Here is a 17,936-nt window from a genome sequence, read left to right as displayed (position 1 = left end):
GTTTTCTGTTGTATCCAATCATAGGACGGAGCTCAATGTCATAGCCGAGTCTTCATGTCAGTTCGTGCTCCTTTTCAAGGATGGCAGACAGCCAATGGTAATGTTGATCATAGATCTCATGGCCAATCTTTTCTTAATCTATGTAACCTGTCGTCTCGGTCGGAAACAACACCTATATTGTACATGAGAGCCCAGGAACATCAGGGCATCAATTCAACATGACAAAACCTATAAAGAGAATCAAACATTGGGAGTCCATATTTATACATCATTGTGAAGAGAAGGGCAAAGTTCAAGATATGCAGCGAAGCGGATAATAAGAATGTCGAAAGGTAGAAGATTGTGTAAGCAAAATTGCCGAAACATGGCCAGCTGTAGTTCTTTTTGCGCCCAAGAAAAACGCAGAGAACTCCGCTGAATGCACAACTAGGATGTGTCCCTGCTAGAGAAATCCAACAAAGAGGACTTTTCTGTTGCTCCTGACCATGAACACCTGCCAGGCCGCCTCTTGCAAATGAATAGACAAAAGGAGGGGGAAAAAAATAGGAAAGCAAAAATCAAAACATAATTAACAAGGAAACCGTTTACTCAGTCCAACTCCGCTGATTATCAATAACCGTCTTGCCCCAAATGCATGGAGTCTCAAACGGAATACCAGACGCCTCACTCCAGAATCACCCCTTCATAGACGCCAAGAAGGAATCAAGGTTGTACTCCTCTTCGTACTGCCGGTTATCCCATAATTCCCCAAGGTCGTCTAGCCAACCCTTTTTACCCTTTTCCTTAACTTCGCCATCGATATCTACCATATCAACTTCATTGCCGTTAAGACCAGCATCCTGGCTGGGTTTCTCTGCAGTCTCGGCGGTTTCGCCTAGATTGAATAAGTCAAGGAGCTGGTCCGTGTCCATTGTACTTAGGCCAGCGTTTTGCTGATTGACGACAGTAGAGGCGACATCGATTTTGAAGCGTTGTAGACTAAAAAAGAATGTTAGCATCATGACAGATAGCTGGAGCAACAAAAATGTTTCTATGAATGTACATACTTCAAAATCTTCTCCTCCAGTGTTCCTCGAGTGATCAGGCGGTATACATTAACAACCTTTTTCTGGCCGATACGATGAGCTCGGTCCATAGCTTGTATATCTTTTTGTGGATTCCAATCGTGCTCCACGAAAATAACGGTATCCGCTCCGGTAAGGTTGAGACCAAGGCCACCAACGCTGGTCGTAAGGAGGAGAACGTCATAGCTAGGATCCGTGTTAAATTGATTGACAATGTTTTGTCGTTTAGTTGCCTCTACGCTTCCATCCAGACGGAGGTATTGAATAGACGGAAGCAGCTTCTTGAGCACATCATTTTGTACAATATCAAGCATCTCTTTCATTTGGCAGAAGATCAGCGCACGATGCGGACTAACGTAGCTTGCAGCGGTATTAAGTTCTCCTTCGACACTTAGATCCACGCCAATACCACAGTCTATAAGCAAATCGCGAAGCGCCGTAAGTTTCGGAGCATGCGAGATATCGCGAATATTCGAATTTTTATTCGCAAGGTATCTCTGAACTTCCTGGTATTGCCTATGTCCTTCTTTCACGACAAGAGCAGGAGAATTGCAAAGCCGACGCATATATTGCAAGGCTTGGAAAATATGTTCTTTGGCCTCCTTCTCTGTGCTTCCGAGCTTCTTCGCCAACTCCTTCTGCTCTTTTTTGGTGAAATCTTCAAATAATTTCCGCTGGAGTTCGCTTGGATCACAGTAATAATTTTGAAGAATCTTCGGAGGTAAGTCATTCAAAACCTCCTCCTTCAATCGCCGCAACAAGAACGGTAGGACTTGTTTGTGCAAAGCCTCGATAGCTAGGGCCCCAGCTTCTTGCTCCTTGGAAGAGGACTTGCTAAAGCGACTGGCTGCAATTGGTTTTGCAAAGCGATCCAAGAAAACCTTTTCAGTTCCTAAAAATCCTGGCATCAAGAAGTCGAACAATGACCACAATTCTAAAACGTTATTTTGAATCGGTGTACCGGAAAGTATTAGACGGTGATTGCTTTGAATGCGTTTCACTGCCAGAGTAATCTTTGCTCGTGGATTCTTGATCAGATGACCCTCATCAAGGACGCAGTAGTTCCACGCCATTGGTGCAAAAATATCATTGTCGTTCCTGCAAATATCGTAAGAAGTGATCACAATGTCCACTTCAGTGAGCCGCGGCCGATGTCTTGCTCTTTCTGCTGGCGGGCCCATATAGGAGACGCAGGTGAGGAAAGGTGCATATTGTTGAATTTCCTGCTGCCAGTGACCGGAAACACTAGGAGGACAGATAATTAAGGATGGTAGCCGCCGAACCTCAGGGGCCTGCGTGCGAGAAAACTCCTCTGCTCTAAGGTGATGGTCGCTGGCAACGATACAAAGTGTCTGTAGAGTCTTGCCAAGACCCATGTCGTCGCAAAGGATGCCATGGAGATTGTACCGATTAAGGAACGCAAGCCAATTAACACCTTCCTGCTGATATGACCGGAGTTCAGCTTTGATACCAACTGGTATCTCAAATGGCTCCACCTTGCGAACATCAAGCATTTGCGCCATAAACTTTCTCTCCCGGTCTCGACCCTGGAGCAATTCTTCAGAGAGCCCTGGTGGATCAGGGATTCCGGCCTCCAATGGAACAAGCTTGACAAGAGTAGCAAATGCGGTGGTTGCCAAAAGCCTCACATCATTATCAGAATCACTCATTCTGCCGAGAACAGGGACAATCAGGAAAATGACATATGGAAGAATTTTATCTTCCATAACGTGAATCAAATGGTATATGCACTCGATGGCTCCCTGTCGACAGTTGACATCCAATGCATTACTGATAGAAGGCAAAACTTTCTCCACAAGCATGGTCATACCCTCAACCGGCATAACACTACACAATGTGGCAAAACATTTGGCCGCCGCATATCGAATGACAGAGAGTTCGCATTGCAAAGCCTTCACAATGACAGGCATAAGTTCGGTAACCCATGGGTAAAGTCCAGGATGGAATTTAGGAGACAGGGCACGCAATATCGATAGGCCATCCACCGTTTCTTGTCCTAATTCGTTAAATGGGTCTCTAATATTCTTTGGGAGGTCGCCGGATAATGCCTGTTTCAAAGCGTTTTGGATAAGAATTGCGAGATTTGGCACCTTTTCCAATAACTGAGCACCAAATCTAGTTGCCAACTGCTCCAGAGATTCCTTTGCTCCACGACGCATGATCCTAGCCTCTCGCGACTCTCTCTCGAATTTAGCTGCATCGACCGGATCCTTTTTATCTTCCTCTTTGCGAAGCGATAATATGGCTTTCTCTAGATGTGCATTATGATGGAATTCGGGTGTCTCTGACGTATCGACGCAGCAAAACTTAACAAGGTTCGCAATGACTTTATCTACCGGACCACGTTTGGCGGCCGTGGTGTAATATTCCACTAACGATGCGATAGCAGATGCCGATCGCTGTTGCAGCTCTATATTTTCTTCTTTTTTGACACTGTCCATCATTGCCTTGATAATATGGCTAGGCTTCTTCGGTATATCTTTCAGTGCAACCAGCGATCCAGCAATAGCAGCCCGAATCCGCATGTCACGCTGTTCCTTGACTTCTTTTGCTTCTTTGACCGCAGCTTGGGCGCTTGCACGAGAGTCATTCAACACTTGAAGTGCGGTGATCCGCTGGGTTGGCGTTAAGTCCCTCTTGAGCCTTTCAAAATCCGAACCAACAACATTCTCAGCATCGTGGATTGAGAAAGCGTTAGGCCCGGCTTCGGGATCACCTTGAACCACCACTGCTAAAGTCGGAAGTCTTGACTGAGAAACATGCGCATGGTCCCTGAACGCGTTGAGAAGTGAATGGCATTGGGCTCGTGCAATATGCAAGTAGCATGAAATGTCGCCATACCATGACGGCCGTTCATTCTCTATCAATGGATTGAGCCATTGCGAAAGTAGAGAAGCATGTCGAGAAGCAGGACCCTGGCGCTTTGTATATTCTTCGACCACCATGGCGGCCACCAGTTGGGAAGTAGAGCCAGGCCAATTTAAAGCAGGTAAAACGCGATCCCACAAGTTGAACTCATTAGCAGAATCCCACGTTGCCAAAAACTCACCGAGAGCGATGGCAGCGTAAATCTTCGATCTTACCATCGTATCAGTACCGACCAAGTCGATGTCTCCTTGGAGCATGTGGCCGTCCACATTATGCACCATCACAACGGGCGCTTCTTTCTTTTCCGTCTTTCTTCTCCTGCCTCGCGGTGCGGGTTCGGTGGGTGTGTGAACTGACGGTTTCCTTGGGATAGAAGGCGCAGATGTGAAAGCTGATCCAGAAGGTCGAATAAAGAGAGACAGATCCATTGGGATTGGATAACGTGGAACGCCAAACGGATTCATAGTTGCCGAAATGAGTGGCTGAACCGGAGTGACAAGTTGGTCTGTACTGAATATGCCTTGAGAACCAAGTACTCGAAGCATTTCTGACCAGACTTGCAGGGATAACTTGAGAACACTTTCGTGCCGCTCAACAAGAAGATTCTGGAAAACAAGTCTTAGTGCTTTGCCGTCCACCCATGAATCCTGACCTTCGTTCTCTAGTTTTAAGAATGTAAGAAGGGCGCGAAGGACAGCAGACCGTACGCTGGAAATAGTATGTCGAAGGAACGGGAAAAGTCGAGGAACAAGGTTGCCAAAGGAGGATTCGGGATCGTGAGCGGCGTTCACTTTCATGGCTTCCAGCACTTGTGGGAATATACATAGCCTTGCGAGGAGGTCCATGACTGAGCCGGTACTCGCACTAAGGTCGTCTTGTAAATTGGAGAGGCAATTCCATACAATATCGATTAGGGAATCTAGGGCTCCTGGCCGCAGTTTCACGAAATCATCGGCAATTGGAATTAGGGTGGCTGCGCTAACAGCACGAACGTCATCATCAAAGTCGCCCAGGCCTTTCATCACAGCCTCAATTACGCCATCCAAAACGGCGGAGTCTTCGAATAAAATGTCGTTTCGAACGGCAACCAAATATTTTAACCCGATCATCCCTCCATGGCACACTTCCCAAACGGGCTTGATAGTGTCCAGATCTTTTTGCATGATGATTCTGTACAGAATATGATAGACCAAAACAACCGACTTCGAGGGCAAATGGGACAAAAGTGCACCGAGCGTCTGACCAACCGTTTCGCGAATTGGAGCTACAACATTATCTGAGATGTAGTCGCCAAACCGGTCAAGCATGAATACACAAAGAAGTCGACACGCAAGGTTATTAAGCCAACAATGATTTAGTTCATCATTCTCAGCTCTTGTTTTGCCCCATAGACGGCCCGCACCAGCTCCCTGAACACGGATTACTTCCCGGAGGCCCATGGCAGCCCCGTGTCGAATCTCCCAAGCATGGTCGAATAGGTCAACCATGAGGATTTCACACATGCGTTCATAAGGCCATTCTAGATTTTGTTCCTCGGCATCGGTCTGTATAAACGATCTCTCGGGCACAACGGCCCCTTTGAATTCGGTGACTAATTTTGAGTCGTCGTCAGGCCCTTCTCTTTTCAGGGAGAAATAATCCACCTTTTCATCCTCGTTTTCCTCGCCGCTTTCCTTTTTGATGGGATGAGGCGTAGTCACAGACGGTGTCGCAACGATATCAGAGCCTTTTCTGACCGAGAGGTCAACAACTCTGACTTTACTGCCTCCCATTCTCGCAGACTGCTTGTTCTTTCGTTTCAACTGATTCAACTGGCGCTTACTAAGTCCATGTTCCTCACCGTTCATGGGCGTTTGAGGATCATTAGGGGAAGTTGCCGATTGAGGAGGAATGTTTGTGATGCTATGTTGACGAGCAAGGGTCGAGACTGACGTATCCAGTTTGGGCACGCATCCCGTTCCGGACGAGCCTTTTGGGACGGTGCCGTCATTGATGTCGTGATCATTGATCAAGCTCTCTTCGATATATTCACCCGCCAATCCAAGGCGCGCAGTCAGCGTTCTCTTTTGTTTCTGCAACCTTGCCGCTGGGTCCAAGCCAGCAAGGGAAATCTCATACTCCTTGCCAGCACTTCCGAGCAACTTTTGGCCATGCTTGAGGATTGATACGATATCCAGAGTTTCCAAACTTAGGAGTTCATCCGCAGCCTCTGATTCGGTTTTCACCTTTGCATTTTCAGCCTCCTCCTCCTTGGAAGGTGAACTGTCGTCCGCATTTGGGTCGAACTTGGGAGCATAGCCGACTATGCCGCCAATTGCCTTGGCAGCTGCTGTTCTGGTATCCCATGACCGCGACCTAAGATATGGTAGGATGCGGCCAAGCAGGTTGAACAGCTCCTCTGGATGCTGCTTCTGAACATCGGCCAGCTGCTGGGCAGCAGTGTTTCTGATGACTGGCGTGCTCCCAGTCTCCAAAAGACTAAAAGACGGGGACCGACGTTAGCCAAACTCTCCAGCGCCAAGAGATAAAACTTCACAGCCACCACTAGGGCTCCTTACATGACTAAGCGATCGAGCCTGCAAATGCCAAGACATTAGTCACCAAACGCTAGCGATGAAAACGGCTTGACGCGACGTACCTCGACCCCATCACGGCTTCTTCCTCGTCTCACCATCAAACTCCCCGGTCCATCAACGCGTTTGCAGGGGGAGACCAAAAAAAAAAGGCGATTTGTTTTTAAATTAAGAAAAAAAAAAAAAAAAAGAAAAGGGAATCAAGGAAAAATCACGACACACAAAGGTTATCAATAAGCATTGTGGACCGACAAATTTAATTACATAAAGTAAGGATTGTAGGGTGAGCGAAAAGTGCCTGTGTGGGCCAAAAAGGCAAAAATAAGGGTAGAACCAGGGAAGGTCGCAAATGCTGTGTGAGGCTGGCCCGGTGGATTTCAAAGTGGTTAAGGTCGGGTTGGGTGCTTGGGTTGGGGGAGGGAAAAGTCGAGGTTGCAGAGGGATGTTTATATCATTGGGACAACTTACACAGCAACGCGCCTCTCCATGTTCACGCCAATGCCGCTTGTCCCGATTTGGCCTAGTTTATTGCCATCCCTGGATTTAGCCTCCACACGTGACAGTTGCCCCAGCCCAAAGCCGCCTTCCTGTTGGTGGCTGACCGCTTGGCAGCGTACTCACCAACCGTGCGTCAATATATCTCGGGTGACCCTGGAACGCTGGCTGCAAGCTGCTGGCGGGAAGCTGCTGGCTGCTGACTGCTCGACCGCCCCTCTCAATGGAGGTAAGGTGCAAGGCCACCGACAGTCAGTTGGGAGCTGCTCTGGACTTCGGTTTTAGGATGACTCGAAACTTGTTACTAGATGTTTGAGGTCCCTAACTACCCAAGCACAATTCACAAACAACTCGGTGCTCGTTTTACCAAATGTGCCTAGCCGAGCGTCTGATAGAAGACGCTTGCCTTTCAAAAGATATCAGATTGTCAAAAACAATAGAAAAATGTTTCGGGTCACCAAGATTGTGTGTATTTAAGTAGCATTTGTGGATGTCCTGAATGCCACAGTGTTCAGCCACGAAACAACCCGTGCCCAGAGACATACATGGTTGGACGGTGATAAGTAACATACCGGCTTACGCATTATGAAGTCATACATACCTGTACGGGACTGTCGCTACCGGATCATTCCCTTGTTTCAATGATATGTAGTCATGTGTGTGGTACGGGAAGACGATGCCGTCTGAAGGAATTACACGGTTTTCCGCGGTCGTCCAACCTCTACTTGGGGACTGTGTGGTAAAGAGCTTGATACTCGAAACTGGCCTTTAAAAGGCCCCTCCTACAAGAATACTCCGACACACTGGTGATGAGAAAAAATACAGAGACGATGCCAAAGCTCACTTCGTTGGTGGCAGCGGTGAAAATGGACCCAAGGCGGTAGAAGATATCCAAAAGAGCCAGCTGATTTTTTTTTTTTTTTTTTTTAAATTTTTATAGCAGACAAGTGCTAGGTCCTGTATATGCACACAGCGCTATGGCCAAGCGAAATTTCCTGCATCGATCATAATGTCCAGAATCTCTCCATTGAAATCGTTAAAAGTGGGGAAAAAGAGAGCGAAGGTCGAGGTGATATACACAGAGAAAAGAGAAATGCAATAGGTGGAAATCGACTCCTTCTATTTCACATAATCGAAAAGATAAAACTCCGTTACCGCGATTCTAAAACCAACTTTGTATCTTCCTCTTTGCCCAACAAGCCTAGGGAACTGATCTGCTCTGCTCTCGGGACGTTTTCTCGCGGGTGGGCGGCAAGGGCCTTGCGGTAGGCATTCTGTAGCGCTCTCGTTCTGGCAGCCTAAATCCCCCGACGACGCATTTAGCTCTCAAACTCTGATCAACTCTCTCCAGAGTCCGGAGTCCGGTGTTGGGTGTTCTTGACGCACCTCCTTTTTGTGGTGTAGGCACTCGTAGTAGTCCTCCATTACCGGCACGCACTTCAACTTTCCATTCTCTCCTTCTCCCGAGTTGACGACGTAGCAGGCGAGAAGCTCCTGCCAGAAGGGAAAGCACCGCGACGGGCCTGGATTGAAAACGGCGGAGTTAGCATCACGGGCAAGATTGAAATTGGCAGTCGTTTGCCTCATTGAAAGAGAGTGAAGAGAAGAAGGGAATTTCATCCATACCACCAGAGGTACCGTATCCCGAAGCCATTGCGTCCTGGTTTCAATTGACTGATACAAGCTTTTGAACTGACGGACTGATGAAGGGTGGTGTTTCTGGCGATAACGATGATGGGTGATCTGAAAATGGCGGAGATTGATTGGCCCACCGAGATGGGACTCTCCCAAAATTCCAGGTTAGATGAGATAGTAGCAGTTGGAAGTCGGCAGGGCGCTTGGTTTAGTGGTATAACATATCTTTCGCATAGATAGGGTCGCCGGTTCGATTCCGGCAGCGTCCAGAAGTGTGCTTTTTTTGCTTTTTTTGCCTTGACATCTTTGTAATGCTGGTTTCTCGTGATTCCAGCGCAACTTTGTACATAATCCCATTCGAAGCATGTACGGAGTATGTATGCACAGAAATAAATGCTGTGCAAATGACTGCTAGTTCAGTATGGATAAACGTCACATTCCCATAGTACGGAGTAAACAGTTGCCCCCTAAAACCAACCTTTGGCGATTATCTGCCAACCTCGAGGAGACAACGGAGAATACATACTTCAGGAAGATGACAGGCAAGCAAGTAAGAACCTAAATGCCCTAGATTCAAACTAGTTGTCATGACTTCCAAAGGCCGGACTCTGGCCGACAGGCAAAACCGGTGTTCTGTACTCCGTACGGAGGAGCGACAAGCTGTAAGGTTCTCGGTCTCCAAGTGCCACATCAACAAACCACCTTCTGTCAACCAGACACACTTGTCCATAGATCATGAGAAAGCCCAAAATATGACGGTCTTATTAGGCTTATCTGACGCCCATCTGGTCCTGCTCGTCGTCCAGCTCTGCTCGATTGGCGATATTTCACAGCTTCCCGGTCTCCTCTACCACTTCCGCCATCCACCTTCACCAGACGTTCTTCTCCGCATTATCTTGACCTTTCTCCCAGAAAGTCTTGAGCCTAGCCGCTATACCTCCGTTATCAAGCGCCTCACCCTCGACCCGTCGACTGTGCCCACGGAGTTGGACATCGATACCTCCGCCATTGCAGAGCTATCCTGTTCCGAGGCCAGAAAACAAGTTCGAAAGCTACGACTTCTCCCTCTCCAGTACCCCGGGTGTCCTAATGATGTTCTGGACACGCCTCTGACCCAATTCCTTATCCATCGTGCATACAGAATAGACAACGAGTGTGGTGTGCAGACTTTCATCGTTGACCTTATTCGACCGTTCGTTGAAACGTCTGACTTCCTTCGCAATTGGCTCATTTCTACGATACTGCCCTTAGTTCGATTCAACTACGAATACCATCCGGACAGAGAGAGCGCGCTGTCCCTCGAACTTCTCGAGTCCCTGGACTGCAAAAGCGCGGTCAATACACTCCTATCCAACGCCGAACGACGTGAAAATGGAGGCAATGTAGATCGGGACTTGCGAGGTCTGATTGGACCCTGGATCTACGGACATGGGAAATTAAAAGGTCACAATGTGAATGGGAATGCTCAGCTGGCCCCAAAAACGAAGCCCCAAGCCTCTCAGGACGATTTCGAGTATATGGGTTGGCAGGACGTTAATGAGTGGCTGCTTTCTACCGGAATTCGAGACTTTGCTTTAGCTGTCGAGACAGTAATACGATGGGCTGGTCCTGGAGATGTGGACTTGGGTGGCTATGATGACCCAAAATCGACAATATCGGAGGATATAGGAGGGGAATTGATTTCAAGTTACGGGCAAGCCGCTATCGCAGCTATATACACCATTTCAGAATGCAATAAAGACACTTTGGAGGGCGCCTTTTGTATTCTGTCAAGAATTGCGGGCCTTCTCGAGATCGAAGGCCATTCTGCACTGCAAGTGCAAAGCGATGAAATCCTTCCTCCTCCTCTTCCTCCTTCTCATATAATACCTTCTAACATTTGCCGCCGGAATTTCCTTCATAACGCCCTGCTCCAACCGTCGAACCCTCTTACCTATCCCACGCGAGAGTCAATTGCGTTTCTAGATGCCATATTAGTTTCCATCCGCATGTTAAATGGCTTTGGCCACTCTATGACCCCCAGGCATGCGGCCGAAACATGTCTTCTTGGCGATGAAGAATCCCAACTTTTTGAACTGCGTGAAGTTCTCGGAATTCTAAAACGAGATTCCAAACAATCGCGTGATTGGGATCAGGCTAGAAAGCAGCTGCTCTGGCTAAAAGGTTGGGGAAGCGAGCAGACTTCCATGCCCTGCAGCGCGGCCTGCGACTCACACGCGGGCTTATTTTGGCGGATACCCCTTGCTCTCTTTGAGAAAGAAATACTGAATGCAATGCTCATGGCAAAACGTAAGTTTTACTACAAGCCGATCATAAGAAGCTCTTCTTGTTCGCCGCTTACATGGCATAGAATGTGCCCTAAGTTTATCCGTCTACACTTCTCTATCATCTCCTTTATCTCGTGACGACGTGGAAGCTGCTGTGGCTGAAACAATCTTCGTATCTTATGACAATGCGTCGAATGGAAACAAAACAAGGGGTGGAATGAAACGGGCAACCGAGATGTGAGCACTATATTAGCTATTCCTCTAGGCACTTGAAAATGCTAATAACTTCTGATAGTCTTGATTCATTTGCTCCTCATTTTCCGCATTCTGTAGCATTCCAGCAGATAAGGTCTCTGATCTCAGCGACACACTCGCTGTCCTTCTATTCTCTTACATTACAGCATGGTGTTCCTTTTCAATCCGTTAGCATTCGAATGCATCAAGACCCGCTGTCGTTGATTGAGCGGGTGTTAGAACAAAATGCAAAGGCCTATACCGAACTGGATAATATTTTGAAAATCGGTCGCGACCTCATCGCCGCTGGCCTTCCACATGGCATTCAGGATGACGATCTTCCCGATACAGATTTATCAGCGCTCTCTCAAGAACAAATTCAGCTAATCTCGGCCCACCGTATCACTTCCCTAGCAATATCGTCCGCTCTGAGCGCAAATGATTTCGACACGGCTTATTCATATACAACGACGCGACTAGCCCACGATACTAAACTTCTAGGGTCGATGGACACTAGCCCCGTCGTGGAAGACAATATCTCCTGGCGCGCAGCATATAACGCAGGGCGGCACCGCTCAACAGCACCCGAAGCCGAAAACTCCTCTCTCCAATCCCGAATTTCCCGCCTCTCCCAACAAATGGAACTCCTCTCCCTCGCCCTCATCCTCTCCCCATCTCCGGACAACCTCCCCGAGATCCTCGCCGTCTGGCGCCGCTGCGACGAAGAAATGAACATCCTTCAAACCCAGGAGCAAGAAGAGGCAGAAGACTGGGACACCCACGGCGACACAACAAGCATGTCCTCCGTGCCAGGTGGCTTCGGCCCTTCAGATGCCGAACTCGACGCCATAGACACCCAGCGCGAGCGCGCCAAACGTCTGCGCGCCTCGCATCGGAGTAGGAGGGACTATGAAGAAGCACCCATGGGCCTGTTTGACGTCGCGCGCGGAGCGGCCAGAGCCATCAGCAAGAACGCGTTCCCCCTTACCACTGCGGCCCCTTCGTCCAGACCTGGGAGTGTGACGTCCAGTCGGCCTCGGCAGAGTATTGATATTTCTTCTGGAAGCGAGATGGCCGCGGCAGGATTCTATGACGGATCTGAAACGCCTTCAGAAGCTGGTGAGGGCTCGGGGAGGGTTAGGAAGAGAGATGTTGTTAGTAACATGGTTACTGGTGGACTTGTCAGCGGGTTGGGATGGGTGTTGGGCGCGCAGCCGGTCAATCAGAACACGAAGTGATCTATTTCTTTCCCCCTCTTCTTTTTTCCCCCTCCCTTCTTGTAAGTTAGCTGGGACTAATGAGATATGCCTATTGGAACATGTCAAACTGTGGATATCGGGGAAGGGCGTTCGGGAAAGCATGGATTCGCATTCTGCTCAATAAATTTTAGGTATGCCCAATATTTGCATATGTATACGATGGTTGTTGCTATAACGAGAGATCTAACGGTAGTATTCCCCAAACATTTGTTTCTGACGGCTTTGAGCTTCTAGCTAACAGATATCTGTATGCTATTCCTTCGATAAATTTATTTTTTTCTTTTTTTTTTTTTTTGTTTCCTTTTTCCTTCTTTTCTGACTCTCATTCATATATCATATGTATATCCCTTATATCCCTTAATAAAGTAGAAAGGCCAAGGATGCTCACGAGAAAAGAGGTAAAACTAGAGAAAGGATCAGAGCACTCCGCAGAGGCATGAACCCAAAAAAAAAAAAAAAAAAAAAAGGGCAGGAGAATAGGGGACTTCCAATAATGCATCACAATGACACAATCAGATAAAACAGAGTCATTATTCCGCCACATTATCGAGTACTCAAGCTGCTAAACCAAAAAGAAAAATGAAAAGAAAGATATCCTAGAGAACTCCATATTTTTGCAGAAGCAATCATCGAGGGGGAACAGAAAAGGGAGAGAGGTAAAAACAAGATGAAGTAGAAAGATGCCACTTGAAAAAAGGAGCAAGCTGGGAAGAAATAAAACATGCGTTACAAAGGTGAACATAGTAATAAGCATGGCCAACGACGTCCAGACATCAGCAGGCACACGATGTGATAGATTCACGCGGAAATGTGAAAAGAGAACAAGGTATAAAGGGCATGCAGATGTATGTTCTTATGGAGGCTGGGGAGGGCAATGAGAGACCATGGGTTCAAAGAAAAGCAGACTTGACGGCTTCGCCGTTTCTTTTCTTTTTTTTTTTTTTTAAAAAAAAAAAAAGGAAAGGAAAACGATCTACTCTTTCCAATCCCAAACCTGCTTCAAGAAATGCGCCATATTAACCTTCTTATTTTTCATTTCAAGCATCCACGGATGCTCCAACATCCGCCACGGCGTTGCTCTCCGAGGGGGTTCTTTCTCCAAGCTGAATGTCGTATTAGCGCTCGAAATGGCGAGAGGTGATAAAACAGTCTAACTTACCAACACTCAATGAAGTATTTAAAATTATCACTCCAATATATTCCATTCTCTGGCTCATCTTTCAGCTTGGGAATGGGCTGTCTGACAATATATGTCAAGAGGTCGATCAGGCCTGCTCTTGGCTGCATCACAGTTCCGTCTGCCGGGAAAGGAAACCGATGCTGGGCAACCTCGAGAAGAGTCACTCCAAGAGACCAAACATCAGAAGTTATAGTATACGATTGACCGGTGATCCGCTCAGGAGCCATGTAGTAGGATGTGCCAATGAAAGTATTTGCGTCGCCTTTGGTTCCGAATTCGCCGCTGACGCCGAAATCACAGAGCTTGACTTGACCCGTTCGACAAAGCAGGATATTCGAGGGTTTGATATCTACGTTGATTCATTAGCACAACTATCTTCATTGTTGCAGGAAGGTAAATCAAGATGTCAAGACCATACCTCTGTGGATAATTTTGCGCCCGTGCAAATAGGTTAAACCGTTTAGTACACCTTCCGCGACTTTTCCAAGCACTTTCTCCCCCGTTCGGCCACCAAGTTTCTTGACTTCCTTGTAAACGCTATCGAGGCTGCCGCCTTCACAGAATTCCATCGCTATTGAAATCGTACTTGACGATCTATCCATAAACGCACCGTAGTACCGACAGATATGCTCTGAAGCGCAGTCTTTATTGAAATTCAGTTCTCGGAATATTTGCTTCTTCACGTCAGGATTAGGGTCGGTTGTAATGACCTGCATATCGAGTTAGAATAGACAATCTTTTTAAAACCAAAAACGAAGTGTGTTCAAAGATATACCTTCAAAGCAAAAACAGTCTTTCCACCTTTCAGTATGCATCGAGTAACCGCTCCACCAGCGCCTTCACCAAGACTGTCAAGCTCAATGATTTTCCTTTGTTCGCTTGCAGCGGCCCATTTCTCATCATCGAGGTCCTCGACGTCCAAGGGCCTACCCAACTCTTGGCTCAACTTATCCAGGTCGGGTAGAACGCCATTCATACTATTTTCTCTTTCCATAGGTAGCCCGCCACCACGGTCGGAGTACACTGAGCTGATAGCGGACGATGGATCCCCCGCGCCCCCGAGAGGATCCCTCATGCCCATGGCAAAAGAGAGAGTTGAAAATGACGAGGACGTAGCGGATGCAGGGCCACTGTTCTTGCCATCATGCATTGTGAAGCTGCCCGATCTCGAGTGGGCTGAGAGGTCGTTCGATGAATTACTGTATGGCTGTGGTATCGGCCGACCATTGTGATATGAGGTGTCTTCCTGTTGTATCATTCCCCTGCTGCCCATCGGGGTTGCGATCCTCAACTCCGGTGGCAGTTGGCGCGAAGGGAGATGCTGTGCTTGTGGGTCATTCTGCGAGGTAGTGCCAACCTGGTTGACGGGTCGAGCGTTGGGCGAAGGGGGGATTCCAACTGTGAGCTTTGGTGGTTTACGGTTACCCGGCGTGGGGATCTTTAGGAGAGGAGCGGGGGAAGTCATTATGGCAATCGAATCGCTGACGGACCTGTTAGTTGTCGGAGTTATCAGCGTGAGACCTGAAAGGTTCGAGCGGGAGAGCAATGTCATCACGAGACTCACTGGGTGTCCGTGCACAAAAAAGAATGTCAAGAGGAACGGGCGAGTTTGTCTCAGGAAGTTTGAAACCCCAAATGCAATATCCAGCTAGGTTCAACCGGTTGCTTGTCCGCTTGGGGCCAGGGAGGTTGCAGGGAAAGTCGAAGACCCGGCGCGTGTCAAATAAATGGGAAAGGGTCGGATGGGGGGAAGAGGAGAGAGGGAAAGACGGCGAAAATATAAGAAACGATAGCAACCGCTTGCAAGCAAACGAAGGACACACGTAGAAGATGCTATGTGACTGTGATACAATGTCTCAATGGGTGCCCATCAAGGTGTCGAGCAGTTCTCCCCGCTGTCGAAAACACGGCGCCCAACAATTAGTGTCCAGATCCAACGGAGATGATTGGAACGGGGGGGGGCGGTGGTCGAACCCAAGTACCACTCTGCAGTTCGATAACTTCCACGCGGATCCGCGCTGATGACACCGATAGTATGGCAATGAGTATTAATAGCCTGCTGAAGAAAGGAGTGGCAAGCGTGTCTGTATTAGTAGATATGGCGGAGGGAATGGAGGCGGATGGAGAGTCAGGGAAACGGGCGCCTCGAGAGTTGGCTGAGTGCCCTCCGCACCGGCGAGACGAAGGGCGATGTGGTGGTTCTGCGGTGGGTCCTGTTTCGGGGGGACGCGAGCGGAGGCTGATTCGATCGAATGACCAGCGGTGAGGCTGGCGTTTCGAGAAGCGCCGGCGCGAGCAAGCAATGACAAGGCTGAGTCGAAGGGAGAGAGAGAGAGAGAGAGTGTGTGTGTGTGAAGTAGGCACTCGATCTCCCTGCGTGAAGTTCTTGTTATGTTTTTGTGGTTATTCGCGAGGACACCGAGGCCCGGAACAAGCTGTCCACAGGCACCACGGGGAGATTAACTGCAACGTCGTGCTGGAAAAAAAAAGTCTACGCAACTCTCGTGGAGGAGGAAGCCTGATGTCATCCGGTGGGACGAGGAACCGGCCAGCCTAGTTATACCTGAATCTGCTGGTTGATGGAGGAAGCGAGTGTTGACAGGACTAGACTACGCTTTGTGAGATATATATATTTATATGTATATAAATAGTGCGGGCTTTCGTGCTTCGGGACGATAGACCTGGAAGCAGGTGCAATTGCAGGTGGGACCGCCCGTCTTTAATGTGTGTACATACATGCCCGTCGAGGGGAGATGGCCCGAAGTACGGAGTATGGCTGCAGTGATGTATTTTCTTCGTCGCCCTGAGGCAGAGGTGCAGGCAGACAGAAAAACTGGTGGCCTGGCTTTGGGGGCCAAAAGAGGAGCAGAAAGGATCCATCTCTACAGACAGTTCGTGGAAGAACCCACCCGCGCTCGGAATCCCTCTCTCTCTCCCACTGACAGCGCAGAGACAAGAGAGAGAGGTGGTGGGCTGGTGTCGTCTCGCGATTTGCATCAAAGACCGACCAATTGCCTGTTCGAGCACCCTTCACCAATCCCCCGGAGCCGGCATTAATCTGCAACACCTGGGAGTCCATGAACTGTACTAATAATAATGTCTCCAGACCAGTCGATTTGCGAACTGGCCAAAGGGGTTAAAAGGACTCGAAGATAAATAGATAAAATAAAATAAACAAAAATTTTGCCATTGAAAACCTACCGGGTCTTTTCCAGACAAAGAAAAACTTCAGTAAACAAACCGCTCAAGTTTCATTTCACGGCCACTCATGATCTATCAAGATCTCTGACGAACATGCACCAAAAAAAAAAAAAAAAAAAAAAAAAAAAATTCTGAAACGCAAAGGAAAAACATAACTCTGCTAAACATAGAAACAAGCCTGTCTGAGCGATGCAAAATCGGGCTGTAAATACGGCGCGCAGGCCCTTCGATTCAGCCAATGCCCGTGTCTCCCGGGGCTTCTAGAGCGGGAGCCAAGCCAAAATAGCGAGGCGATGATCGGCTTTGTTTGGACCCTGACAACATCCCCCACACTGACGGCCCTCTTAGCTGCCGCCAACAGTGATAAGAATAGCTCAAGGAACGTGTCTTTCTCAGCGTGCATGCCTCGTCTGCGCAAGCATGCATACACATATCCACCGTGCTTGAAGCCACTTACTCATACACATACATGCGATTGCGGGCGAGCAGGTCGATTGAGACATTTCCCCCCTTCCTCCCTCCCTCCCTCTCGACACACCCATCCTCCTCCACCTTGCCGTTCTTGATGGAGCGCTCTCACGTGGCAGCAATCCGAATTCCACATGTATAAGCTTTGCGCAGCATGGTTAAAGCGAATGCTTGCTCGCAACAAGGACGTGTTTGTTTAGCTTGTTTGCCAGGTAGCCTGTTGCGCACGTTTATGTGCCAAACTCCGAGTTTCACCGCAACCACTCGTTTGATAACCGTCGGTAATTTTGTCTTCTTCTTCCCTAGTTGCATCGCAATGTCACCTTCCGTCAGATACAAATATAGCCGACCGGTAACACTCTTTGTCATACTTCAACATGACAACCCCCGGCGTCGAATCCGTTCTTCTTACTTAATAGAAAGGCTCTGAGGTTCTCTCCGGCATAGCGAGAAGCAGGGAGGCTCCGATCAGGTCTCCAAATGATTTCCTCATTTAATGCGAGGGTACGAGAACCCAGGCACTCCCTGTGAAAGAGGAGCCAGGAGTGCGGGACCTCTTCTTTTTTTTTTTTTTTTTTTTTTTTTTTTTTTTTCGGGTCAGAATTTCAATGGTGAACAGTGGAACTCATCTGACAAGAAGCAAACTTGGTCGCTGATTCTTGCTGGGCCAA

The 17,936-nt window shown here is 48.2% G+C and overlaps 5 protein-coding genes and 1 non-coding gene across 6 annotated transcripts; 2 read left to right on the top strand and 4 right to left on the bottom strand.

Moving 5' to 3' along the window:
• Positions 1-11: 11 nt before the first annotated feature.
• CIMG_03878 (TBP associated factor) lies at positions 12-6,912 on the bottom strand. Its single transcript, XM_001244436.2, has 4 exons — positions 6,592-6,912; positions 6,512-6,529; positions 1,047-6,431; positions 12-978 (listed from the first exon to the last, which is right to left on the bottom strand). The coding sequence occupies exons 1-4, from the start codon at positions 6,600-6,602 to the stop codon at positions 675-677; spliced, it is 5,718 nt and encodes a 1,905-aa protein (XP_001244437.1). The 5' UTR covers positions 6,603-6,912; the 3' UTR covers positions 12-674.
• Positions 6,913-8,026: 1,114 nt separating this feature from the next.
• CIMG_03877 (NADH:ubiquinone oxidoreductase subunit) lies at positions 8,027-8,709 on the bottom strand. The gene is made up of 3 exons (XM_001244435.2): positions 8,648-8,709; positions 8,408-8,544; positions 8,027-8,319 (listed from the first exon to the last, which is right to left on the bottom strand). The coding sequence occupies exons 1-3, from the start codon at positions 8,673-8,675 to the stop codon at positions 8,173-8,175; spliced, it is 312 nt and encodes a 103-aa protein (XP_001244436.1). The 5' UTR covers positions 8,676-8,709; the 3' UTR covers positions 8,027-8,172.
• A 144-nt stretch (positions 8,710-8,853) lies between these two features.
• CIMG_15117 lies at positions 8,854-8,925 on the top strand. The gene has a single exon. It is a non-coding gene; the product is annotated as a tRNA-Ala (tRNA).
• A 445-nt stretch (positions 8,926-9,370) lies between these two features.
• On the top strand, positions 9,371-12,560 carry CIMG_03876 (protein transporter Sec39). The gene is made up of 3 exons (XM_001244434.2): positions 9,371-10,945; positions 11,007-11,160; positions 11,219-12,560. The coding sequence occupies exons 1-3, from the start codon at positions 9,409-9,411 to the stop codon at positions 12,393-12,395; spliced, it is 2,868 nt and encodes a 955-aa protein (XP_001244435.2). The 5' UTR covers positions 9,371-9,408; the 3' UTR covers positions 12,396-12,560.
• A 176-nt stretch (positions 12,561-12,736) lies between these two features.
• Positions 12,737-15,148, bottom strand: CIMG_03875 (STE/STE7/MKK protein kinase; the record flags this gene model as incomplete). The annotated part of the gene is made up of 4 exons (XM_001244433.2): positions 12,737-13,519; positions 13,576-13,945; positions 14,015-14,306; positions 14,372-15,148. The coding sequence occupies 4 exons, from the start codon at positions 15,146-15,148 to the stop codon at positions 13,390-13,392; spliced, it is 1,569 nt and encodes a 522-aa protein (XP_001244434.1). The 3' UTR covers positions 12,737-13,389.
• Positions 15,149-15,516: 368 nt separating this feature from the next.
• Positions 15,517-16,675, bottom strand: CIMG_13749 (uncharacterized protein; the record flags this gene model as incomplete). The annotated part of the gene is made up of 5 exons (XM_004446355.1): positions 15,517-15,680; positions 15,770-15,907; positions 16,092-16,149; positions 16,333-16,372; positions 16,506-16,675. The coding sequence occupies 5 exons, from the start codon at positions 16,673-16,675 to the stop codon at positions 15,517-15,519; spliced, it is 570 nt and encodes a 189-aa protein (XP_004446412.1).
• Between the last annotated feature and the right edge of the window lie 1,261 nt (positions 16,676-17,936).

The sequence above is a fragment of the Coccidioides immitis genome, assembly GCF_000149335.2.
Source record: "Coccidioides immitis RS genomic scaffold supercont3.6, whole genome shotgun sequence".
Classification (NCBI taxonomy): Eukaryota; Fungi; Ascomycota; class Eurotiomycetes; order Onygenales; family Onygenaceae; genus Coccidioides; species Coccidioides immitis.
Note: the sequence above shows the minus strand (reverse complement) of the source record. Positions and strands in the feature narration are given on the sequence as shown.

What these genes read in the sequence shown, in the direction of transcription:
- CIMG_03878 (XM_001244436.2), bottom strand. An exon ending in CTGGAGGAGAAGATTTTGAA is followed by an intron (nt 979 to 1,046) that starts GTATGTACATTC and finishes ATTCTTTTTTAG; the next exon opens with TCTACAACGCTTCAAAATCG.
- CIMG_03877 (XM_001244435.2), bottom strand. Translation starts at nt 8,675, where the DNA reads ATGGCTTCGGGATACGGTACCTCTGGTG. An exon ending in GGGATACGGTACCTCTGGTG is followed by an intron (nt 8,545 to 8,647) that starts GTATGGATGAAA and finishes TTTTCAATCCAG; the next exon opens with GCCCGTCGCGGTGCTTTCCC. An exon ending in GCCTACACCACAAAAAGGAG is followed by an intron (nt 8,320 to 8,407) that starts GTGCGTCAAGAA and finishes CGGGGGATTTAG; the next exon opens with GCTGCCAGAACGAGAGCGCT.
- CIMG_03876 (XM_001244434.2), top strand. Translation starts at nt 9,409, where the DNA reads ATGACGGTCTTATTAGGCTTATCTGACGCCCATCTGGTCCTGCTCGTC. An exon ending in TGCAATGCTCATGGCAAAAC is followed by an intron (nt 10,946 to 11,006) that starts GTAAGTTTTACT and finishes TACATGGCATAG; the next exon opens with AATGTGCCCTAAGTTTATCC. An exon ending in ATGAAACGGGCAACCGAGAT is followed by an intron (nt 11,161 to 11,218) that starts GTGAGCACTATA and finishes AACTTCTGATAG; the next exon opens with TCTTGATTCATTTGCTCCTC.